At 35.3% G+C, this 26184-nt stretch overlaps 1 protein-coding gene and 1 long non-coding RNA gene across 11 annotated transcripts in view; one reads left to right on the top strand and one right to left on the bottom strand.

Annotated features, from left to right (window-relative positions):
* SDCCAG8 (SHH signaling and ciliogenesis regulator SDCCAG8) overlaps positions 1-26184 on the top strand; it is a 106704-nt gene that overhangs the window by 19727 nt on the left and 60793 nt on the right. For all 10 annotated transcript variants that reach the window (XR_003540979.2, XM_027722450.2, XM_027722449.2 and 7 more), the window contains 4 exons: positions 1995-2147; positions 4635-4769; positions 7791-7907; positions 19826-19968. Coding sequence is in view for 9 of the 10 variants with exons in the window: in XM_027722450.2 (XP_027578251.2) it covers positions 1995-2147; positions 4635-4769; positions 7791-7907; positions 19826-19968 (548 nt within the window). In the remaining variant the exon portion in view is untranslated. The remainder of the gene's footprint in view (positions 1-1994; positions 2148-4634; positions 4770-7790; positions 7908-19825; positions 19969-26184) is intronic.
* LOC120324720 lies at positions 20528-25486 on the bottom strand. Its single transcript, XR_005566236.1, has 3 exons — positions 25399-25486; positions 24465-24513; positions 20528-22558 (listed from the first exon to the last, which is right to left on the bottom strand). It is a non-coding gene; the product is annotated as an uncharacterized LOC120324720 (long non-coding RNA).

Here is a 26184-nt window from a genome sequence, read left to right as displayed (position 1 = left end):
GAGAAGCCCTGTCTAATTTTACCTGCAGGAAGCTTTTGGTGTTATGTAAATGGTAATCTTAAAACCAGTTTTGATCTAATGCTTGTGTTAGCTCTAGTTCTATACACAATCAGTCTATATTGACCTAAATTATGTTCTTGATAGGTAGTGACATCTACTGTATTATTAGTGAATTACTATGGAATTGAGAGAGTGTTGTTTTGTTTTGTTTTTTTGAACTAAATGCGTACAAGATTGATATAAATGCTCTGTTGATCAAATTGGTATTATTCATCCAGTGCTGCAAGAGAAGTGTACGTGTGTATAGTCTTGTGAAGTGCTGTCTGCTTGTGTACAAGTCAGAATAGTAGTCTGATTTTTTTGATAGTTAAAAACTTTTTTAATATGAAGGAACAGGAAGAAATATTTTACTTATCATGCATTAATTTAGCATTTTTACATGTACTGGTATGTTCTGGTAACTACAGTCTTTTTTTTCCCAGTCCTATTCTACTCTTCAGCGCTGTTTTTGTTGATAATTAGCATGTAATCCAGTAGAACAGTCCATATAAGAAAAGTGAGGGGTTAACACATTAAGCTTCCAAATCCTACAATTGCAGTTTCATCACTTTGTTGATCAAAAGTCCAGCCTCTGGTGCTTATCATTTAAAACCACCATTTCTTTTTGTCTTTTGGTTGTCTCTGTAGTTTGTGGCCTCTTGCCTGTTGTGTAGGGCAAGGAGGAGGTCTGTTAAGGTTGATTTTACATAGTTGAAGGAAAATCAGGAATGTATTTTCAACATAAATGTCATAAACGAATAATTGTTTGATTGCTCACTGTGTAGTCAAAACAATGGTACCTCACCAAGGTAGACTGGTGATATGAAAAGGGATCCTGTGGAGAGTCTCACAGAATTGACATAAAACTAATGGAGACTGTTAGAGCATTCTTTAAAAAATTATGGCTTAACTTGCTTCCCTCATGAACAGCCCAATGCCATGAAAATTGAATGCAGGGGATTGGCTTCGAGTAAAAGAAAAATACAGTTTAATACAGCAGGATTCCTAAAAGAAGGTTACTCTAACTTCTTTGAAACAGGATATCCTGAATATCAGCAAAACGATGAAATGAGATCTAGTTTACTTGTCGGCTAGCATAGCTGCCTTTAGGGTGCTTTGAATACTTGGATTTACTTTTAAGAGAGGAGGGTATTTCTGATTTAAACTGACATAACATTCATTCTATCACTTTGGCAGAAATACGGCAGCAAACATTGATAAATATATTTTTTCCCCTAGCTTTTTTAGAAGATAGTGTTTTGAGAGTGTTCTTCAACTTATGTTTCTTCTTTTTGATAGAAAACACATCCATAACCTGTTATTTTAGCACCTCAGATTGAGCAGTGCTTTTATGAGGTTTTTAGTAGAATTAATTTTTTACAAACCTGAAACTTAAAAAAGTTTTAAAAATTGTATTTATCTTTACTTACTGCTTTCAGGTTTCTTCTTAGTGTTCTGCACTCAGTAATTCACTTCAGGGGGAGGATAGGTGAAAGTGCATACATTTCATTAATTTTTCCATATCTTTTTCCTAAGTTATGCACTTAGGCAGTAACCACAGTATTTGCAGGGAGTCAAATATTGGAGGCTGATTCTAGTGATGTGCACTCAGGAATTTTAAATGCAAGGCAAATAATCATAGTTTTTAGAAGAACAGCTACTTATTTGGAAAATGCTTCTGTCTTTGCCATAACTCTTAAAAGCAATTAGATTTGTATGTATATACAGTAGGACATGTATATACATACAAACATATACATCTGTTTTCATTTTCTTAGTCCTATTTTAGATGTTAACACAATAGGGTATGTATAAACATCATAATAACTACATAAAAAATAAAAATAATATCTTTCTTCTAGCAAATTGGTTTCTCTGACAGCATTAGATAAATACTGTATTTGTTCAAAAATTTTCGTTTTCTTCCACTTAAGAAAATAGTTGGGTTTTTTTAGGCTCTAGTCCACTGTGAACAACTGAAAAGTGAGGTGGAACGGCAGAAGAATTGTCTTGAAAGGGAGTTGGCTGCCCAGCTAAATGAGAGGGCTAATGAAAAAGAAGCAGTGCGGGAAGAAATGAAGAAAGAAAGGGAGGACTTGGCAGCAATGGTATGAATTGGTTCTTTTCCTGTTTATGTGTTACAATGAGTGCATCATCCTCTTTAAACTTTCTGTTTGCTTGTCTTTCATTTTTGGTTTTGGATTTGAGGGCTCACTAAGTCACTTCTACCATTGTTTTAAAGCAGTGGTAGATAAGGGATCCTTTGAATTTGAATGACTGGGTTTTATGCTATGTCACTATGTACATACTAGGTTATTTATGTTATGCTCTTTATTTTAGTTTGCATAATATTTTCTGATGCACACTGTCAAAGTAGGAAAGGGTTAAGTAATGTGTGACGCAAGGTTTGTACATATCTCTTTTATAAAAATTATTATTTAACTTGGCAAGTCAAACATTGAGAAGTTAGCACATGTCAAATTTAGGATTCTTTGCTACTTTGATCTTACATATACATTAATGTTATGGTATCAAAATTTCAGAGTGATCTTATCATATGCTTAGTTTTCCCACCTGCAGAAATGTGTTGGAATCTCTTTTCTCACTTTTACTGATGTTTATAAACTCTCTGAGACAGAATCTGTCTTATCATTTATGCTGTGACCATTGTGGTAGTCTTGATAACCTTTTCTGGATGCTAGTTCAATTTGAGTATAAAACATAAGGATTTTCTGCCCAGTGGAGTCTACAGAGGAAACCTCATGCTAACAGCCGTAAGCCTGAGAGACGTGATAGAGAAGGCACTTCTAAGATGATTGAAAAGGAAAGAAAATGTAGAGAGATAAATACTTCATGAATTAGTGGTTTTCATGCTTGCTTGACGTGCAACCTCTTCAGCTATTTTCTAGTGGAGATTTGGAAACAATAGAGTGAATTTCTCTGCTGACTGTAAGCTTTTTCCGTATTTTGGGGCTCTTTTATAAACTATGGCTTATTTCTAAAAATTCAGAGAGCTGAACAGGATAAACTAGTTAAGTGTGTTTAAAAAAAAAAGGGGGGGGGAACGTTCTTTAGCAGTGTTGTTGCTTGTAAAATGACTGGAAAGCCACTAACAGAAACAGGGAGCCAAGGTGATCTGGTGATATTTCTGGTATTATGAGATGGTGGAATAATATCTTAAGCTGCTACAGGAAGTCAAAGCCTTTGACTCCAGTTCCAGATATAAAAACAGGAATTAAGCACAGTGATAGGGACTAAGTGTTATTTAAGTAAGTGAACTGATCATCAGAAATCTGTTGCCAGGGAAACTGAAATTAAAAAAAATAAGCTTACACTGGAGACAATGAGACATTATTAAGCAATTCCTTGTTTGACTCCCTGCTATCTATCACGTTATCCCTCTTATGAAATCAATTTTTTAGCTGCAGAGTTGCTTTAGAGCAGAGTATTCACTCCAAAATACAGCCCATTAGATAAGCATTTCATACTTTTTTTTGGTAGAATGTTTCACTCCATGTCATCACATTACTTTAAATTTCATCACTCACTGAGATGTGTTTTACTGAAACTGATTCCCACTTTGAGTAGTTGTAGTCCTTTTTTAAAATCCTGAATACACATCAGACAACATATAGTGACACTATGATGACATCATGCTTGGTAATTAAAGATATGGGATGATTTGGTAGAAAGCTATGATCTATATTAATGATACACACCTACATATTATTAGCTACTTTTATGTTTCAGGATTAATGAGATAGTAGAAATGGTATACTGTGCATCAAGTCAACCTTCATATGAATATTTTATCACTCACTTTATGAAATTATTTGTTTGAAGGGGAGAATTAGCATGATACATAAATCAGGTGGATGTATAAGGAGTGAAAAATAGTTATGAATATATAATCCTCTAGGTTTGGCTTTGAATTTCTGTAAGTTAACCTAGAACTGTCAGACACCATTATTTCCACTTATATTAGTAAGCTTCAGGGCTAAATAGCTGAAGGTTCACTATCTCTGTTTTATTGTTACATTTTTCTACCATTCAGCAAAACTTTATCTGGATTACATTAGAATTTTTAATATGCTGTTTCTGTATGGGTTTTGTATGACGTCATGCTTTGATCTATATGCTGAAATGTTTTCTGAAATTGAAAATTAATTTGAAGTCTGTGGTTGCAATGAGAGTTTTCTTTAGATGGGAGAACATGATTTCGTTTAAAACAATTTACATAAGGATGCATAAGAAGGTGTTCAATAGTACTCTTACAGCTGCAAAACTAATGCAGCCAGCTGCTTCTGACACTTTGTTCATACTTTAAATTCCTGGACACTAGTCCAGTTGATGAAAAGTTTCAAATAAACTACTGTGTCATAAATTTCAAAATTACGAACCTATTGTTAAAATAATTTAACCATATTCTATTATTAATAATACCTGATAAATTTTATTTTACATGCTTATTTTTTATTGTATTTTTAATTCTATGCATTTTGTCTACATATGGTTGCTTTTGAGGAGAGTGTCCCACAAGATTTAGGTCTGTGGTTGGTCAAATTGTCATTACAGTGTCCTTGGACTTTTTGCAGGTGACAGCCTTGTCTGAGAATGTGGCCATTTTGGAGGCTCAAATAAAGAAAACTACGAGTGAAAAGAACTCTCTAGTTAACCAGTTAGAACAATCACAGGATCAGCTTGCATCTCATGAAATGGAGATGAATAAGGTAAGCACATTTATAAATGAGTATTGAGCTTGGTTTTCCCTATCATTGTGACCTTAAAGATGAGAATTTTTTCTTTCTCTGTTTTTCTGTTTTGGTAAAGAACGTGTGATAAATGTAGACTTCATCTGACCATCCCACAGGCACAGCTGTAGGAGTAAAAAGATAACTTTTTCAGCCTGCCTAGTCACCTTATCACGCAAAAGCTAACTTTTCTACTTTGCAATCTGTGCAGATCACTATTTAATACTATTTAAAACTATTTAAAAATTCAGTAAAAATTGCATTCGTTCTGAATGAGACAACATTCAACAGTGTCCTTAATGGCTACCTCTGGGACATGCAGTGCTAAAATAAAGGGAGCTGTATCAAATCACTTGTTTGTCAAATACTTTCCTTTAGACTTTGTGTGTAGTATACTGCTTTATTCATTAACATTGATTGTATGTCCCTTACAAAGAGATCTTTCTTATAACTAAGAATTATAGCTTAACATCTCTCTAGTGTAGGTATATCACTTTTGGGTTCTTTATTTTGCACATTTCTCAATCTATTAGAGCCTTAATATGGGTTAAGATGAGAATGAAAAAACACTTTGTTAACAGCCTCTTGAAATGTTTATATACCTTACCAATAATCTTTAGGGCCCATCCTACCTCCCCAGCTGTTAAGTGCAAGGTTTTGGCTAACAATTAGTTCTTTAGGCCTCCAGAGATTTCTGGAGAGGTTTTCAACAGTTTCTGTCTTCCTCTGCTTCCCCAGCTGGTAGTAATAGGTGAAAGTATTGCAGAAAATTCACAGCAAAAACTCATTGCAACTTACTAGAAATTTTCATTCCATTTCAGATGAATGAGTATTTTAAGAATGTCAGAATGGTTTGATTTACCATTTCTGAAACACACTTTTGGTCTTTCAGGCTGTGTTTACAGATGACTAGCACCACTTACAGGGGTGAAGACCAGGTAGTAGGTATAAATATTCATTGGTCTGAAAAGGACAATTTTGTAGCCTGCTGATTTGAAGCTGTCTCTCAGGAGAGTGATGCTGTGGTTTGTCCCTGCTTCAATTAAGGTTAATCAGTATGAAGTTGAATAGGTGGTCACCTTGCAATAGCCTATACTCTTTTAATTGCACTATCCTGAGAGATTGGAAGGCTTCATTTGTGTCACTGTACTAAACTGAGAAGTCTCAAAAATCCTGAAGGAACCCTCTGACCATTGAGCTGGCAGGACTATGTGGATCACCCTGACATTTTCCATTGGCCATGTAAGCGACATCTTTGTCTGTTATGAATCTGACTCCTTGTTTCCAAACTGAGTTTGCCATTATTAAAAACAACAAATAGCAACACTTTTGTTTTGAGTTTTAGCTGAAATATTTTTTTCTCATGTACCAGAAGTCAGGGGGAGAAAAATTTCCTTCATTCCCGAGGAGACTGAAAAATCTGTTATTAGGACAGCACCATCTGCTGATTCTTCTGTGTTATTCACTTTGTACACTCAATGGAGAAGCTGAAGGCGAGGATTGCTGTATTTCTTTAATTTTACTTGGAGGAAGTGACAAATTGCATTTTGTTACATTCTTCATGTAAAGGAAGGAGGAGGTAGAAAGAGACAGGGTTTGCAAGCTATGCAGTTGCATATTATGATTTTTTTAGTTGCATATGATATTTTAGTGTTTAAAAAAATGCTTTAGAAATTTGCCATTCTTTAGACTGTTTGCTGCTTTGCATTATTTGCAATGGCTAAATTCACAAGCTGTCCTTTGCATTTATAAGTCATGCTACTTCTTAAAAGTTACGACAGTTGGCTTCGTTTTTTCCTAGAGTGATTTCATTATAGTATGCATATTTAATTTTTCCCTAACTTTTTTTTAAGAAGAAGGAGAAAAAAATAGTGAAAATGAGAAGAGGTATAAGACTGAAAACAGAAATTAGTTTGGGTTGTAGAATATGTGAGAGCATTTTTGAGAAGCCCAGAGGGTTGTAGCAGCAAATTAAAGGGTGCACATTTAGGAAGCAAGTCTGCTGAAAGAATATGAGCAAGGCAGGAAAACAGTGAGTTGGAAAGAAAGTTGTCTAAGAGGAGCTGTGAATAAACACATTTGCATTCTCATTAGGGAATGTGCATGTATTTATGTTTGGTTAATTAAGGTGACATGAACAGGCACAAACTGGAGGTGATGGCACAAAAAGGGGATTGAGAAACTGAAGAAATCCCTGCATAGCAGTAAAGAAAGTTATGTGGGAGGAATTTTTTTATTTTGTTTTGTTCTTTTTTTGTTTCTTTTTCACTTTTTCCTAACCCCTCCCCAGACCCTCTGAAGATGACCAGCCTTCAGGTGGAAAGGATTGAGGAGGCAATATGACAAACACTCCAACAGCAGAGAATAGTTGTCCTGTGGGGAAGTGATTTCTTTAAATGTTGCTTTGATCCATTTCTTCTGGACTATGGCTATATTTAAATTATATTTAAATTGTTTTCTAAAGAATTTATATTCAGTTTGCCATAACTCTGTAAAGCTCTGATCAAACTTTGAAAATTATTGTAGTAACATCTAAATTTCTTTCTTAACAGTGAAAAATTGGCAAGTTAAGAAAATACACCCTTACGTAGGAGTGTGATCCATCCTTTGCTTCTAGGTTTTCAAGTGTTGACATAGACTTTCTTGGGATTTTACAGAGAATAGAAGAAGAACATAAAACCAGCAACTGTATTTTAACTGTATTTAGTGGCATGTATTTACAACATAAATATTTATACCTAGCAAAATTTTGACTCAAATATATTTGAATCTAGAAGGCCCTGCATATTTCAAAGTTAGTGACTATATAGAGAATTCACGTAGCAGTTCATATTCAGATCCACCTTTTTATATAAAAACATTTACCATAGTAGCCTTAAAATATCTGTAAATTCAAAATATGTTGCATTTCAATGACCTGTAGAGGGCACCAAAAGATCTAATTGCAAACCTTGGTCTACCCTTCAAGCTACAGATCATGTTGTCTGTGTAATCTAACAGGTGTGTGGAGAAATGCGCTATCAGTTGAATCAAACCAAAATGAAGAAGGATGAGGCAGAAAAGGAGCTCAGAGAGTACAGAACAAAAACTATAAGGGAGCTTGAAATTAAGGACCAGGTAAGAGATAATACTGCTATAACTTTGCAGTTACTAGTAGCCTAAGTAGGGTTATTTCAGAAGCTGGAATGATTCATTTTTCTAATAGTGGTCATTTATTAGTGTTAAATGGTTTCTAAATTAATGGCAAAAAGCCAGCTATTACTGCTAAATAAATACCTCTTGGTTGTCTTAATCTTGTTTTCAGCCCTAGTATGTTCAGTTTTGTGTATTACTCATCCCATGCTTTCATATAGAATTACTCTATCATATGTATTCATACGAAGTACTTAAATTGTATGTACTGTATACATATGTTTATACACTTTTTCTCACAAATAAATCCACACATAATTACCTACATCTGCAGCCTGACAGAACATTAAAGACTTTAAGCGTAACATAATGATACCAAAAATGAAAATAATTTATCTTCCAATTTCTTTAAAGATTCAAGGTTAATGAATGCTGGGATTCATAGAAGTTTAAAAAAAAAAAACAAAACCAAACCAAAAGTAACCTTCTAGAAAAAAGTAACTGTAGAAAAATTCCACTTGGCATTAACTATTGCTTATCTAAAACTGGGTTTTATAACAATACAAAAACCAATGTATGCCTTACAGGTAGTCTCTGAGAAAACATCCCATGCAGTAAGAAGGATTATTAGAGTAACCTGCAACATACTTGGCAAACAGCTTGAACAGGTGTAATCTGTATCTTTTGAAGTGCCCTTTTTGTTGAAGTTCTATCCATTTTTTTCTCTAGGACTTCAAACTTACAGTTATTCCTTCATAGTTGTGATTTGCACATGAATGGATATCTTCTGAATACACAGATATATAAGATGCACATGAGGATAATTTTTTAATATGCATTTTGTTATTAGGGCAGCCTATCCAACAGGTTTTGAATCATTCTTTTTCTTGTAAATAACTGAACACATCATTCCCTGTGTATAAATATATGTAGGGAAAAAATGCAGTATTTCTAAAATTATATTTTTATTTATCAGTTCCCCTAAAGTTTTGTATAGGACAGTAAGTTTACTTAATAAAGTGCAAGCGTAGTCTGGAAGCAATTATTAATTCAAATTAGAAAGAAAGGATAGTAAAGTCCAAAGGAGGAGCTTATTGGATAAAATAATCCTTCAACATGTATAGAAATTCCTATAGCGCAGAAAAATAGAGGTCTTAAAGCATTTTCTTTTCAGGGTTGTTATTTTTTTATTTGGTTTTTTTTTTTCACTCCTGCATCCTTTAGGCCTAAGGACACTGAGAAACAAAAAACAAGCTTGTCGTCTGTGCCTTGACAGATATCACAGATAAAAAGAGTTGGCATAATCTTGGCATACAAATAAAACAGGATGTGTTTAATAAGATACTTGAAGAAGTATCTTGGATTTTATATCCTGTTCTCCAGCTTGCTTCAGGATTGCCTTTTGAACAAATTGCAAAATTTAACAAAATATTTTAACCTCATGTATTGACATACTGGTATTTTAATCAGCGTGGGTATGAGTGCACCAAAATGTGGTGATTTAAAATTTGATATAAAGTGAAGTGATGTGAGAGGGAGTTCCTATCAGCAAAGATTATTAGATAATTAGATAAAGATTAGATAATTCAGTAATTATGTAATTATATTGTTCAAATATGATTGTTGGTTCCTAAAAAAAAGGGAAAACAAACCATTTTGAAATTCTCAGACTCAGTATCTAGCAGCTGTTTTATAGCTGTGGTTCTAGGAACCCAGATAGCTCTGTATAAGTCCTAGTATTATTTAAGATGTTCAAAGGCAGCCCAAGAAGAGTGTTCATTCATTTTTGCCTTGTTCTGTTGTTGTTGCTGTGGTTTTTTTAAATCAAATTTTAACGAATGTTAATAAGTAACTGCAAACTATTTCATGTAAATGAAATGAAAACAGCTCAATCACATCTAGCTTTGTATTTGAAGAAAAACCTGAAATGTTTTATCTTATATGGCACTGAATAGCAAATAGTAATTGTTCTTTGGTCTCTCAGCCATGACCTGACCTTCTGGCTAAGAGACAGAGCTGATACCTTCCTTGGCCACCATCTGTTCATAATAAATGCTTTTTTTTTTTTTTTTTAAGTAGAGAGACAATAATGTATGAGTATTTTCTTGCTATTCTGTATTAAATGATGCTTTTTTCTGTTTTAAAAGCAAAGAATCATGTTTCATATTGAGAGTAAGTTTACAGTTTCTTGGGGAATAATTGTATTTTTAATCGTGGTGTGGATAAATTTTAGTTTTGAAGATATTTTTTAGTTTATATGTAGTGACTTTTAAAAAGGGATTAAAATTATTCAGGTGTGTCAGAATAGGCAGAAATCCCCACATGTACGATCTAGGATCAGCACATACATATATGTCGAATAAATGCAGGTGTGTATTTATCATATACTGGTATTTATAAAGCTCTTGAAGAATGAACTTGCATCATTTAGGGAATTTACAGAGAGTATATATATATGTGTGTGTATGTATATATATATATATATATCTTTGGTCTTATTCTCTTTTAACTTACATCTCTTTTCCTATCTTTATTGCTCGGTTAGGACTAGTATCAAGGTGTCAATATTTCTTATGACTACCTGTTATTAACATTTTATATGAATATTTCTTAAATTAAATATTAAGAAGCAATGAGCAATGTTTCCATTTAAATTGAATAGCTGTTTTGTAATATCATCCATCATGATCCTGATTAACATCAGGATTTTGGAGGGAGGTGGGAGGAAAGACATGTACCATACAGTTTCTCTACACAAAACCCACATCTGTTCATCTGGCCCAGCGTGTTGTAAAGTAGCATCACCTACTGCCCTCTCTTTTTCTCTCTGAGCCCTCCCATTGTGGATGTAGCTGTGCTAAAATAACAGTGCATTACTTAATACTTTACTGCTTAGGAACAAGCTTTATAAATTGTATGAGTATAATGCCTTCATGGCAGTAAACTGTGTCCACACTAGGGGTTGTACTAGCACAGCTATATCAGAGAAAAGTCACGCCCTAACCTAAATAGCTATTATCAGAACAAAAATTGTGTGGCATATTTGACACAGCAGGACTTCACTTTTATAATACTTTTTTTGTTAATTTATAAGCACTGCATGGCATAATTTGTGCATTTCTAACAGAAATCATACTTCTGACACGCTACGAAATTGTTCCTCAGATTAGTCTCACTTGTTCTTTTCTGCTCTGCCTTATAAAAATGAAGTTCACTGTTAATAATTTGCTTTCTGTTTGTCTGAAATAATTTATATTTGGTTTATAAAATCTGGCAAGCTTCAGCATGTAGAAGTGAAAACAGTTTTTAGTATTGGTTTATGCAGTCAAAGCCAATTTGGGCATCATCCGTATTAGATCTTAACAGTAGCATTGCTCCACTGGGAGTTGTGGTATCCTTGTAATAAAGTAATAGGACATTATAAATTCAACTTCAGAAACTAACTGCAGCTTTTAAATTTTGTTTTACCCTATTTTGAGGAATCAGATAAATACTTTGATGTAGAAATAAATCCAAACTGGTAATCTTAACCTGTAAAAAAATCTTTAAATTTGGGCAGGCACAGTTTGAAGTGGAGGGTTACAGAATTCTGTTGCCTATTTGTGGCAATTCCTGTGACAGAATAAAAAGCTTCAGAAATATTATACTAAAACCTACTGACTTTAAAGAGTTTTCTGCATGGCAGTTCATCAGCCCAAATACAAAAAAAGTTGGAGACTCGCTGATATGCACAACCTGTACAAATAGGAAGAGCTACACATCAAAGCATTTTTGTGCAATATGACAGAACCTAAATGATGCCTCTGTACACTATAGACTGACAATTTTGCAGACAAATAAAAATCTGGCAAAATGGCAGTCCAAAAGCATTTTGCCAAAGGGTATTTTGGGAATGTTTATCTCATTTGTCATAAATCCGTGATTTATAGTAACCTAATGTAGACATTATAAGAGGAGAGATTACTGACTCTGTCTTCATCAAAAATAATTTAGGCCAAGAATTTGGGTATATATCCTGGAAATGCTGCAGAATGTCCGATGCAAGATAAGTAACACCTTCTGAAGCCCCCGATTCACTGAAAATGTCTTTTTATTTATAGATATCAGGCTTTCATAAGTCAGCCTTTTAAATACTAGAGTTTTCACGAGCTGTGACATTCAGAATATCACCAGATGTTTTGAAACTTCCAAGTTTTAATAGCAGTGGTGAAGATGGGTTAGGATTATGTGTTATGTGTATTCTTGTGGCAGTCCTATATCTGACATTTTCTTACCTCATTAGTTCTAAAGATGCTCTGCAAGTCCTATTTTGAAAAGAAATTCTGTTAAATCAGTGAACATATACTTGAGTAATATTTGGCAAGAAAACATTAAGAAAATGTGATAACCTTTACTGTAACTGAACTCTTTCCAAGGAATCATTTTGTGTTTTGGGCATTCAATGCATTAATTTAAAGATGAGTAAATAAGGATAAAATGGCAGTACTTTATGCCTCGCTTTGATATGAATTTTCTGACCTGCTCAGGAGGAACATCACTCTTTTTTATAGCTGAACTTACTAGCTCATCTCAAGGTTTTTGAGGAAGACTTTGACCTACAACCCTGCAATATGTAACAAAAATGTTTAATTACAATTATAATATGTCTGCTGCTGCTCTGCAATGGCATTGCTTTCCTCTGCCAGCCATCCATTCCTTAAGGATCAGTGGTATGAGCAGCCTGCATTAAATTCTTTGTCATCTTTCCATAAGAAAAATCCTAGAGACCATGATTCCTTGTCGTAGAATTTTCTGTAATGACTGGTCTGCGTTTCTGTATGAGTCTGTAGGCTTCCCCTAAGCAGCTGGCCTGCTAAGAGGAAGAACACAGCTGGTAAATCAGGATTTTATTGTTCATAGGTGTAGTTGGCCCATGTAATCTGGATCTGTGTTCTGTCATCCAGAGTGATGTCACTCCGTAGTATATGGAAAGAGAAAATAATTTATGTGCATTAAACATTATTCAAAGTAGGAAAAGAATTGCACATCTCTTGATAAATTGGGTATATATACTTAAATAAGTAGTTGTTTTCTTTTGGTTTTTTTTCTTCTCCTCTGACTAGAAAAAATGGTTGTTTTATCAATAGTCATTGTGTCAGAAGTCAGAAGAAAAAGACTGTAAAAGTCCCTATCACTTGTCAGTTGTTACTGCATAGGTTTTCTTTCCAGTTATTCCTTAATGCTGTCCAGGAGGAAAGAACCTCTCTCACATCAGTAGTCTCAAATAGTGTTTCAAAGAATAAAACGAGCAGGGTTTTTTCTCTCCTGTTTTTCAATAATGAAGTAGGAGTAATATTCCTCTTCTTTCTTTCTACATACATCTCTCCTTTTCTGAAATTCTATTATCAGCAAGAAAACTCACCACCTCATTCTCCCCTGTCCCCCTCAGTGCAATCCATTTATTAAAAAAACCCCAAATATATCGTGTTCCACTGTGAACAAAATCACTTTCTTATCTCTGCTGGTAGCTACTGAGCTAATCTGTAGTACAGCAGTGTTCCCTGTTAAAATGTGACCGTAATAATCTCTATGGGATTGGAAGTTTTGTTCCTGAAATAGTATTGCAGTTCAGATATTTTGTCAAATTAAAAGCAAATATTTTCATGGAAATAATGAGGTAAAATCCTAGTATAATATGTTTCAGCCATTTACTCCTGTCTGTTTCCCAGGGTGTTTATCCACAGGGACCATAGTGCTCTTTCAGAGTTTGCACAAGGACAGGCCTTTAAGGTTATTTCTTAATTAAAAAATTGCGTGTGTGTACTCATAAATATATACTTTGCAACATAAATTTTTTCTTGCCCCAGATAACAATTGCAGGTATAAAGTTTGCTTCGATGAGATTTAGAATGTGTGATTTTAAGAGTATCCACCCTCCATGCTATTCCCCTGCTCTTTTTAGCAAAGTGCAGGGTCCTGTCTCAATTCTCAGTCAGCTTGGAAGCAGAGGGTTTGTGGCTGATGGCCTTTGCTTAGGTAGTGGCTTTCCTCTTGAGGCTCTGCCTTTTAGTGGAGCACACAAGGTAGTGCTAGGTGCTGTTACAACTGATAAAGTGGTCACAAAACTACCTGGGTTTGAGGAATTCAAAAGTTCCACCAGATGAGGTTAGAATAGTAGCTATCCAACTAATTGCAGCCTGCATTACTTATCTAGGCTGGCTTTGCTTGTTCCTCTGGTCTTTAGAGATCAACTGATTTGTGAGCCAGCCATACAGAAAAAAACTTTTTGAAAGAACCACGTGTGTTTATTGGGGTTACTTATTGTGTTTCTGCTCACATTACTTGCCTTTCATGTCAGGAAAGGTTTTCAGATTGCTATTTTGGGCTAGATGTTTTGTAGAATTTGCAGTAGTCTTGTGGTTTTTGTGAATTAACCTCTTAGAAAAAGGTGGTCTTTGTGAATTCTTCTAAACCTTGTGTACATGGGGTTTGTATATTCTCACAGCTTTATAATAAATCTGCTTCCAGAAAGGAGGTTTCCCCTATGAACCCAAATTTAGTTTTCATAGCTGCTTTGTATCTTCATTCAGATTTGAATGGAAAGCAGCAGTAAGTCATACAGAGTGTAAAAGGAAGAAAGACATTGTTTGGATGTGGCAGGAGTTAACCTTGTGATGGCCCTAACTCTCTTTACAAAGTTGGATAGTTCTTCAGGTGCAATATGCTATGTCAGATGGCCATGCCTGGGAGGTCTGAGGCTTAGAGACCACTCCAAACCTAGAGTTGCTTGATTGATATCAGGATTAGGATAGAAATGAATGCAAGTGACCCCTGCTGCATATGGACTGATAGTATCTTTTCTCTAAGTAAAATACTCAAAATCTTCCTACAAAACCAGTCTTGTTTTGTTGTTTCTTTTTAAATTTAAAAATAAATAAATAAAATAAACCCCAATTAGTTCTGTCCCTGATTAATTAATACATTAATAAGGATAGAAAGCAACATGGCTTGAGATCATTGTTAAGTAGTTCAAAAACTTCCTGTCCCTGGTACATATAATATTTAAATGCATGTGAATGGCCATACTGGGGTCACCTCTTTCAAAGACCATGATTATAGCCTTGGTCCTGTGCACTATCACTGGTCTCATTGCTTTGAAGGGCTGCTTTAGTAAATGAAACTAAGCTCGTGAGCATCAGGGCCTGTAGAAGTGTATGGGTTTTTATAGGTGTTGATCGCCTCTGGGGGATGAACCTGCAAATACCAACCACCATAGTAATTATATTTCACTTTTTATTACTTTATATTTGTTCTTTTATTTTTGGCTCTACATTATGCCCCTTTAATCTTTAATAATAACAATAATAACAATAACAGAAATTAATAAAAATAAATTAATAAATTAAAATTAATACTAATGGTGGAGAATGAAGTATGAAACAAAAAGATTGTGCTGTAAATTCACAAAAATATTTTCCTCTCCAGAATTATTTTACTGCAGAATTTGTGCAATGATATAGTCAGTGCAAAATTTTTTTTACGTTATACTGTGTATTTTCTTACCTGATGTGTGAGCATACTGGTACAACAGTAAATGTAATAAATCACTTGTGAATTAATTTGATTTTAGCTTATTTTTTATGTTTTAGAACTCTTCTAAAGTTTTTACATTTACTTCAGAATACGAGTTCTTTTATCATCACTTAATCATTCTCATTTGTTTAAAAAGAAAAAGTATTTGTCTTTTCTGTCAGTTGGCTGCTATTTAAAATTCTGTGAAAAACATCTGCTAGTTTGAAATTTAAAGTTGCATTTTTGCATGCAATAGAATCAGCATCAGTATGAAAAGAATTAAACAATTACTTTAATCTTTAATTTGACTTGTTTTGAATGAAACTGTTATTTCCTTTAATCAGATTTTGTAGAGATAAAGAGATGTCTAGTTAATTAAAAAGTACATTTTTTACAATAGACGTAAGTATTGTTAGATGCAGATAATTTCAGATACGTTATGAAGAGGATATTTGAGGACTGATTCAGTGTTTGAGAAATCATCTTTTATGTTTTCCAGTAAGTTGAATTTATGTCACTGAATAAGCATCTCAGTGTGTTCCCCTAAAAATGAGTTGTGAAAGTCTGAAGATAATTTGTTAATACATCATAAACTAAGGAATGAGAAGTGAAACACTTAAGCGCTTCAAGAAAAGATGTAGGAGGGTCCTATATACTTCTAAGTGGAAAACTTAAAATATAAAAGGTGGTTGATGGTAATACTGAAAAAAGAATAATCGATATAGAATTAAATTTTACTGCTGTGATATTTCACCAATGTTTTAATTTTTGTTTAATTAAAACTTCTTTCGTGTAACTGAATATGTGTGTGAAATGGTGTTAATGTGTTTCAGCTTACTAATAATGGTGTTTCTCTTACTGAGGTTTAGCCTGCCATCTTTCAATGGCAAAGTGCCTGTTGATATTCCTGGGAGTTTGGGCAACTGCAGAGCAAGACAGATTAAACAGTACTTTTGAAGTTATGTGCAGAAGTAATAAGAACATTAAAGTTGCGGAGTTAAGCACCAGAAGTTGCCTGTTCTAACCTTAATGTAGTCTTGTTGTACATATACATTATGATAATTCTGTTCCTTGTTATACTGAAAATCTGTTTCAGATTTTCTTAAATGCAAGATTGTCATCTGTCTTTTTGCAGTTCTGTGCTCCATCTCTTGTCTCTCATATACATTGAAAAGTTAAGTACCTTGAAGAAATAACTTTCTGATCATGTTGTAAAAAGCTGTATCACAGGTGATAGGCACTGAGGGATCAAATTAACACTGCATAAGAAACAGAGCTGTCAGCAAAATGCTTTAGTTGGTGGTTTGCTTCTGTTTCTGTCCCTACAATTACACTTGGACCCGGATAGCAGATACAGAACTGCTTGCAGCTTCCCAGTAGAAATGGTAACTAAAGTAGTGCAAAAACTAGTTTGAGTCCAAATAGTTTTGGAAAAATGCTCCTGATAAGGTTCCCTGCAGGAGCAGTGAAAAAGATTCATCGATTCTTTAATTTCCCTGTAGATTAAATCCTGATTATATTGTGATGACCTAATGGTGGACTAGACTTGACATATTTCAATATAGAGGGTGTTTATGAGACTGTTATTGTTTGCAGGAGAGAGAAGAGGGTGTATTTTTATTGTATGGGCATGTCTCAAGTTTTGAGGTTTTATGTTTCAAACTCTTATCTGAGTTTTTAAACCAAACTAACATGTAGCATTTAGAGTGTGGTCTGTTTTCAGCATGATGATGCATGGCTCCTACCAAATTATTTTCAATTAGCTTTTTCTGGTGTTTCAAAAGAATAATTTAGTTGATAACCCTAAATATAACTGGATTAGATATTTCTGATTTCTGAGTTGCTGCTAACGTGTTTTCTCAGGTAGCATTTTTCTGTCATCCCTTTCTCATGAGGTTGTCTGCCCTTTCTGCCATGGTCATTACCAGAATTCTTGTGTAGAATTCCTGCTCTTCATATAGGTCCATGCTGCGAGTACCTCCAAATATTGGTAATTTAAGATGTTTATATATATACATAAATATCTGTATATACCTACACACATGAACAAACACATGTGTACATGTGTGTATGAGTGTAAAAGGAGCTGATACCAAATTTTTGAATTACTGATGAAAGTAGCACAAGTAAAATTGTTCTTCAAAGCCCATGTTTGCTTTCTTGATATTTTTAATAGAAATTATAATACGCCTGTGAATCTTTAAAGATCCTGTCATGAAGTGACGCTTCTGTGTCTGAGAATTTCTCTCTACGCTTTCATGACAACTGAAATCTATGGATGTGTTCTTGGGTTCAGCCCTGAAGGTTCAACATCTGGCCAATGGAAACGAAACATTTTCACCAGAGGTTCTTGCACTTGGAATTTGTTTCCTTCTGTAGGTCTGTGTCAAAACCTGACTGAGCCTGTTTAACTTGAGGCAATGGTGTAAAGCCCATCTGTTCCTTGAAACTTTTCCCCGAAGGAGTCATCTACAGTGTATTTATATTCTCAGCTGTGGTTGTGCTTTTTCAAATACTTAGTTGATGTTTTTTGACTAATTTGTGGTTTGAGTTTGTTTAAAGGTATACTGAATGGATGTATTTTTGAAGCAAATTTTAAGAATGTTGCAGAACTTCCCTGTCTTTAACAGTGAAGAGCTCGTGTCTCTGCTTACTGTGGATGGAGAAATAACATTTATGAACTGCTACTGTTAAGAATAGAGAACCCACTGAGACTTCTGTTCTATTTAACATATGCAAAAGTCCATGAAAATAAGTACAAATGCAAAGCATATGTAACCTAATATCTCTGAACACCTGGTTTTAAAATATATTGACAATGCAATAGGTTGTTACATTCTTTAGAAGGAAAGAGTACTAACAATTTTGTATATAGTTTTACTGTCTTTGCATTTGAAGTTAGAATTATTGATTTAATTTGAGAGGAAGTCCATGTGATAAAGCAAGGTTTTAATCAAAATTTCCTTCATGAGCCTTTGTTGAGTGCTCTTGGGGGGGAAAGTGTACAGTTAAGTAATTAGCAAAATTAAAAATTTTAAAAACAACATTATGAAATGTTTTTTTGGATGAAGAGGTTGTATTTGTCTGACATTGTGATTTAATGTAAGCAGTTTAGGTTAACATTTTTGTGAGAGGAAAAGAGACAATATTGTTACGAAGGTGCTTCAAATGTAAATATGGGACAGAGTTACAATAATTTGTTCTTGTAGGATATTTGAATGAATAATTTCATTAATTAAAGAAGATAGAGTCTTGTCTACATGAGGAAATTATCACAAATAAGCTATGGTATGAATTTAAGGTATAATAGCTATTCAGCACTAACTTCTTATATGAACAATTTTATTCTGTACTACAAATGACCTTTCACAGTTTAGTTGACTGAAAAACATGCAAGTTCCCTCCAGCCCCAATGACAAATAAATATTTATGTCAGGAGTTAGTGCAGAACAGTTACTACATGATAAAATTACATTGTCAGCTTATTCTATATTCTACTGGCCTTCTTAAAAGCATTCTTAGGACAAAGTATAATACTGTGTTATAGATGTACTCCTACGGGTACTTGTATATTATATATGGACTTACAGCAAAATATATTATTTCTAAGAATATCTATATTCATCTATATATTCTGAGATATCAGAAGTCTATCATGCTTTGCTGGAATCAAAGACGATGGTCATGCAAACTAGACTATTGTAAAATAAATTATAAATTCATCAACTTTAGTTACTATTTTGACATATAAGGATTAATGATGTTACTAAAACAATGGGATTAATAGCAGCTGGTGTGATTAGGGTTCAGATATAAGTCATAAATTACTTCTTTTCAATAATGGTAAAATCACAAAATTACCTTTGTTATCACATGTAATATTAGATGACAAAGCTATATGCCTACTTGTCGTTGCTTATGTGATGGGCATTAAAAAAAGAAAAGTAAATGACCACAAGAGTTATCCCAGGTCAATCAGCTTCTGAAGATGGTCACTATTCCACTACCTTTCTGGCTTTCTAATACAGCAAATTCGGGACACAAATATGGAAGCTTTCATATGAGAAAATCCGGAAATGTTTCAATTCCTATAACTCTTAAACCACATGAAGACAATAACATCGCTTGCATATTAGTGTATTTAAACATGTTATGCATTTTGACTTTTAATAAGAATGTAATTTCAAATACTTTAATTTGCTTATTTTGCAGTTTTTATCAACTAACTCCTTTTGTTCTAAAACAGAAGTTTGCATTGTTTTTCAGGTGCTTTGATTACCTTTTTTTTTGTCTTCAAATGTATCTCTATGTATTTCTTAAATATATTTTCTTTGGTTCTATAATTTTCTAAGAAAATAGAAAAACTGGGATTAGAGCTGAATGGAAGCAAACAGCGTTTGGAACAAGCCCAGCAGGATGTGACAGGAGCCAGAGAGGAGTGCCTAAAACTGGCAGAACTGCTGAGTAAATCTGAACACCAACTGCACCTCACCAGGTACCCCTTATCCTATTACATGCTGTAGTACCAATTTCATTCTGCTAATTTTTGCCACAGGCTTCCCCACAGTTGTTGTAGATCCTTGCAGTCATTGACTGCATGGGCAGCCCTCAGTCAAGTTAGAAGCGGAGATTGGAATAAGTGAGTTATGAACTACAAAGTGAGTTATGAACCATGTAGAAGTGAATTACTAGTGTAGCAGAAAAGGCAATGTTCAGCCCTGGTGATGAAGTGGCATGCTTCTAGGCAGGAAGAAGAGTAGGGGAGACTGCAGAAGCGTTCTTCTTGTTGTTGCTGTGTTTGGTAGGACAAAGATATTTGAAATGTTTAAGACTAGTGTACAGCAACACCTTTAAGCATAGGAGTTCTCAGATTAATAACCTGAAATTTCTGCAGCAGAATGACCGGGAACATATAAATGAACATAATCGTGTCTATAGGAGGTAAACTCAAGTAAGTGAGGAGGGTGTTTAAGTCAATGAAGATATAGTACAATACAATGTGTGATGGGCTCCCTGAGTTTATTCCATCCTTGGGTATAGTTCCCAATGTCATTTAATGTACTACTCATTACACATTTCTAGAAAACTCCAGAAGGTTGACATGCCAACTATTCATTGCAGCTTGAGTTTTGGTAATTGCAGGATTGTTTCATTTTGCCTCAGAAAATGCTATTGTCTGACTGTTTGCAGTCTTTTGGTTGTGTGTATGGTTATTGTATTGTTCTGCCACCCTGCTCTCCCCAAGAGTGAACATCCAGAAACAAATTTGGCAGCTTTTTTTTCCTCAATCCTTAAAGAAAAAAGTTCAGTTAGTTTAAATTTTTCATGGGGGGGGAAAAAAGCCCAAATTTTTATCACTTAACAGAAGTCTGTGTGTTTATCCAACTCTTGTACATTTTGGGCTTTGTGAGAATTTTGCCATTGAGTACATGGAAATAAAATAGAGCCTTGTCTAAACTATTGAATTCAATGAATCATTTTTTTTTTTATTCAGCTAAATTTCTGTGTAATTCAGAGCACGGTTGTTTAACAGATGGAAGAAAGTACCACTCTAACAGCCTGTATTTAGAGAAAAAAATATGCTAGAGGTTAATGAACTTGAAAAAAGTTTTGGGTGAGTTGTTAAGATATCTAAAGTTTGGATTTAGCAGAACTTTATTAATAATGATTTGTTGTGATAGTTAACCAAATGGCTTACCGTGCTCCTTTTAGCAAAAGGCTGATTATATGCAATAAAGCTCTGGATATCTTGGAGGAAATCTGAGTAGTGAATTTATAATTTTTTTATTTTTTTTTTGGTGCAAATACTTAAAATGTAAAAATGAGGACTGTAGCCTACTTTTACATAGCAAGGTAATTAAAGCTGAATACCTAGCTTACAGATGATTCAGATAGCTTTTCAACGTATCGTCTCTGACTCGGAAGGTTTCTGAGATCCAAATCACTGGATGCTGGGAATTGTATTTTGGGCAAGTAATGCTCTGTGCTGGCCCCGTTCTCATACAATTTCACACACGCCTGCTTTTTAAGACAGATGCTGAACTGCCGCGGCTTCTTTGTCTGACCTAGTGCAGACACTCTTCTGCAAGGGGCTGATCTCTTGGGGGTTTGGGGGTTTTTTGTTACTACTTTGTGTTCACGTTATAGCTTCTGCTTATAAGTATTGAAATGTTTTCTATGCTGACATGTCTTCGTTGGAAAAAGATATATGCTGAGGCATGGGAAATAGGTTCCAATCTTTCTTCTTGACGTTCCCCAAATTCTATAATACTTCGTAGATTTTTGTGTTCTCTATATATTTGGACTGTCTGTCTGCTTTCCAGGAATACATTAGGTGATGTTGCTGTCAGGGGTGAAGGAGGGAGCAAAAGAGATGAGCAATTCATTGCTCCTGGACTGTTACCCATTTTCCCCTTGTACTTAAATTGGTAGGGCAGTGTTAGAGGTGTTCTCGCAGAGTTGCCTGTTTTCCCTGAGTTGCAGAGGAAAACATCCCCTACTCAAATGAAACTTGTCCTTAGCCTGTACTCCTTTTCTTCCTCTCAGATCACTTCCTGGCAGAACAGATTATCTGTGTTAGTGAAGATATAAAGGTTCCATGCCTCTAGTTGCATCAGTTTTGCCTTTTTAAACTTAGTATGTTTTTCATGGATTGGTACATCCATAGTTGTTGAATGTGAATTTTTTTCGCTCATGATTTGCCTTCTTGCATTAATTCCCTTCATCTCAAATGGCAACCATGTCAGTGAAAATAGTCACTTGAAGGGTTGGGGTAATAGCAATCCTGGGGGGGTTATAGACCCATTCACTGTGGCACTTGCCAAGGAAAACAGATTTTAAGCTCTAGAGTCCTGGCTGTGGGAGGTTGCTGCAGAAATTGCACTGATTTAGTGCATCTCTTGGGTATTCTGGCCTTGGCCTTGTCTTCCTGATTCTCTTCTTTTCAGGAGAGGACCAGCTGGTCCGCTCCAAGTCTTCTCACAACGCTGGATTTGAAGGAGGCTGTACTGCTGTTACTGTTGCGGATGGTCTTTCTGTTGCCTTGCATGACCTGTCTGTGCTGTTCTGGCAGAAACCTGAGGTAGCTGAGGAGATACAGAAATAATTCTTTATTTTGTATGAATTAGTATATTACTAAGGAGAGAAGTTCTTCACTAATCCAATGATTCCGTGTTTGGATATTGTAAATAAATAGGATAATAAAATGAATACCAGAACTTGGGATTTTAATGTACAAAAATGAGATGATAAATGTATATGAATGGATTAAGTGAGAAAAAAACATGCAGTCTGTCTCTTAATGAGAAAAAGAAAGTGCTCTGCAGAGCAACACTCTTCTCCACAAGTCCCACTTCTTTGCTGCATCCTAGTTTTCAGACATTGTTGATTGATTACCAACTAAACAGCTTCTAAGTTAACAAAATGTACTTGTTAAAAATGAAGAAAAAAGGTTACAATTAGCTATTCTAAACCATTGCCACAGAGTTTAAAATTGCCTTTTCCTGTCACCTTTCTTCCTGGAGCAATATGTTGCTTAGAAATCCTTGCTATTAACATGCATTTTCTGCTATTGAATCTAGTTAGTAATTCTAATATGTATATCTTGAAAAGACTGGAAAAATACAGAATTTTTACTGTGTAGTTTTGCTTGTCAGTCATGTAACTTTGCAGATGTCACCATGCTATGAGACTGACCATGATTGTTTAAAGTTTTCTTGGGGTTTTTTTGCCCTAGTTTCAGCTTTATTTTTATTTGTATTAGAGTTATTGTAGTAGGAGAATCTTATGAAACTAGTTCTTAAGTCAATGTTAAATTGCCATTACTTTGTCAAGGTTAGGTCTTGCTAATGAATCTTACCTGAATCCGTTCTTCAGAGAGTGGAAAACATATAAATCTATTGTTCTTAGTTGATGAAAGAATAGTCATTAAAAATCATGTCAATATGCTCATGGAAAAGATCATATAGAAGATGCAAGATGTTAACAACTTGTCCAGATCTTAGCGTGCCATCTAATTTAATAAAATTTTTAACTATTCTTGCGTAACAGAATCATCATTGAAAAACTTTCTTCTTTCGCTTTCAAACCAGATCTGAAGTTATTATTTGTTTCAGTTGCAGTCAGATGTAATTCCTGTTTACATATGCCAAAGAAGTTAAATAAATCTTAAGAAGTGAGGGAATCACTGAGTTTCAAAATTGAATTTTTTCTGTGCCATCATGTGTTTTCTCAGGTCAGAGGTAGGTAGATGGCTTGAGATACTTTAGACTGAAATGTCATCTAAAATTTACTGGAAAATATAATGGAGTAAAATTGAAGCAGATTTAGTTTAGTTTAATTTTTTATTATTCTTGTTTGCTTATATGAAATATTACAAGCACTAGTGAGGGTCAACTTGTAGGTGAGGAAGAATTACTAAATGAACCCATGCTTTCAGGTTCAGGTGACCCACCAAGGTGCCCTAAATCCCTGTGTCATTCTCTTGAAGGACTAAAGTCTATCTTACAGTGAGTCAGTGGGTGTTGAGTTTCTTGATTATTGTTTTTCCCCATTATGGGATATTCCTTTTCTCCCCTCTTTTTGACGATGATATGATCTCTAGAAAGCAGCAGATCTAAGAAAATGGCAGTTAGGTCTTAGCAGTGCTATAGCCATCCTACTGCGCATTGGTCCTTCTTGCTAGTTTCAGTGACTCCATTAAGGCTAGCTTCTATTACATGCAAAATAAATCAAGCACATACCCTTCCAGCTTAATGTGGCATTAGCACAGTCTCTGAAGCTTTGGTGTTGAGCTGTATGTTGTCATCAGTGTTCCTTGTTAGATATGTCGCATGCCTCATACATTGATTTCCCTATTTAAACTATACTATTAAATGATAAAATTGTAAATTAACTTCTTGGTGGTTATACATAGCCTTCTAGGGAGTTGCACACTACTTAATATTTATTGTTTTCTTCCTAGCAGTATCTATCAGTTAGCAGCATACTTACCGCGATGCTTTTTCCAACAATTTCAGCATGTCAGAGTCCATCATCTATGCTGGAAAGGAGTTTTAAAGAAATGCTTTTACTAATATTACATGACTGAGATGTGCTTTATGTTCTCAGACTAACTGATGAAAGGACCAACAACACTTGAATTGGGGGGGTTGGGGAGAAGCATAAATAAGATGTAAGCAGTGATTGATTTCTAATTTTTTTATATTCTGCTCATCTTGTACAAAACCATTATTTTAAAATGCAAGGAGGGGTGATAACATGAAACAACTCTGACAACTAATAAACTTTTTAGATTATGCTTCATATGTTTACTTTTCATTAAATTTAGGGACAGTTGCGACTATGTTGTTGTGATTCAGTCAACATTTACTTCTATCTGTTTTTCATATACAAAGGCATCGGGGTGCCAGAAAATAAACTGTTAACGGAGAATTAACTTCTTTGGCACGCTTTCATACTTATCTTCCAAATTAAAGAAAATGAAATGGGCAGAAGCAGAGTGTAGATTACCTCCTTTTTGTCAAAAATGGTGGGAATTTGAAAATTAATAATAAAAAAGGGAACAGATGCAGTAACATGCCAGAGGGAGATTAATGTGGAGAGTAAAATCTGTGAGCAACAAAACTGAAGCAAACTGAATCAGTGGGAGGTGGTTGTACAATCAAAATCAGGATAAAAGAGAAATTACAAACAACCCTGCACTTGTCAAAGTAGTAGTAATGAAATCCTGACTCTGCCAGCAGCGAGAACCTGTGTTAGCACTTTGGGGTAAGGCCGGGAGCCGGGTGCCAGGTAGGAGGGCAGCGCGAGGCTGCTGGGCGGCAGCCATCGCGTGTGGAACAGATGGCGGGGAAAGCTGGCCGGGGAGGGGCTCCTTCGCAGAGCTAATCAGACAGTAACGGATAGGGCAGCTGGGAGGACTGACCACCGAGAGGCGAGCGGCGGGGTAGCCGCAGCCTTCCTCGATGTGTGCAGTGGTGTGCCCGCCGGCCGGAGAGAAGACCTTGCAACGTCTTTTCTCTGCTGCAACCGCACAAACTTTGGAGGTGGGCGGTGGGCATCGCCCCGTGCCAGGGAATGGGGGCACGTGCTGGCACCGGGCTCCCTCTGCGGCCTCCAGGGCCTCGAGCGCGTCCCACCTCGGGGTATCGCGCCCCTCCTACCTCAAAAATACGTGTCTTTGCTCTCTGTCCTGTTGTGTGGTCAGGTTATGTGGTTTTGTGTTTTATTGTAGCGGTATAGTGAAGGTAGAATTTGGTGACTGACAGAAATGCTAAAGCATATGGGTCCAGGGACTGATCCAGCAAACCGATATGGAAACTTTGCTCCTGTTGAAAGGTGGGAGGGAGAGCTGTAGGTCAGCACCTTCCCACAGGGCTGTGCCCCTCCAATGAATGGAACCAGTTTTCTGATGTTTTATTTTTGCTCGGAGGAAGCACTTCCCTCCTCATAAATGAGAGCTTGTGAGGAATGAATGGAGGTCCGAGCCTTCTGATCTTGAGTCACATGAATAATTTGACTCACGTAAGAAGTAAAGATCAATAGGATTTCTTGTGCAAGTAAGAGGTAGTCATGTGTGAGAGGATTACAAGGTCATGCCCTGTGTTGATGACTGTCAGCTTGAAAGAGAAATGAAAACAAAATTTTATCAAGGAAAGGGGGAAATAAAATCCTGAAGTGTAGCAAGTGGGACCTGACCTATTACTATCCA

The sequence above is a fragment of the Pipra filicauda genome, unplaced genomic scaffold, assembly GCF_003945595.2.
Source record: "Pipra filicauda isolate LSUMZ 115617 unplaced genomic scaffold, ASM394559v2 scaffold122_size2191957_pilon, whole genome shotgun sequence".
Lineage (NCBI taxonomy): Eukaryota > Metazoa > Chordata > Aves > Passeriformes > Pipridae > Pipra > Pipra filicauda.
Note: the sequence above shows the minus strand (reverse complement) of the source record. Positions and strands in the feature narration are given on the sequence as shown.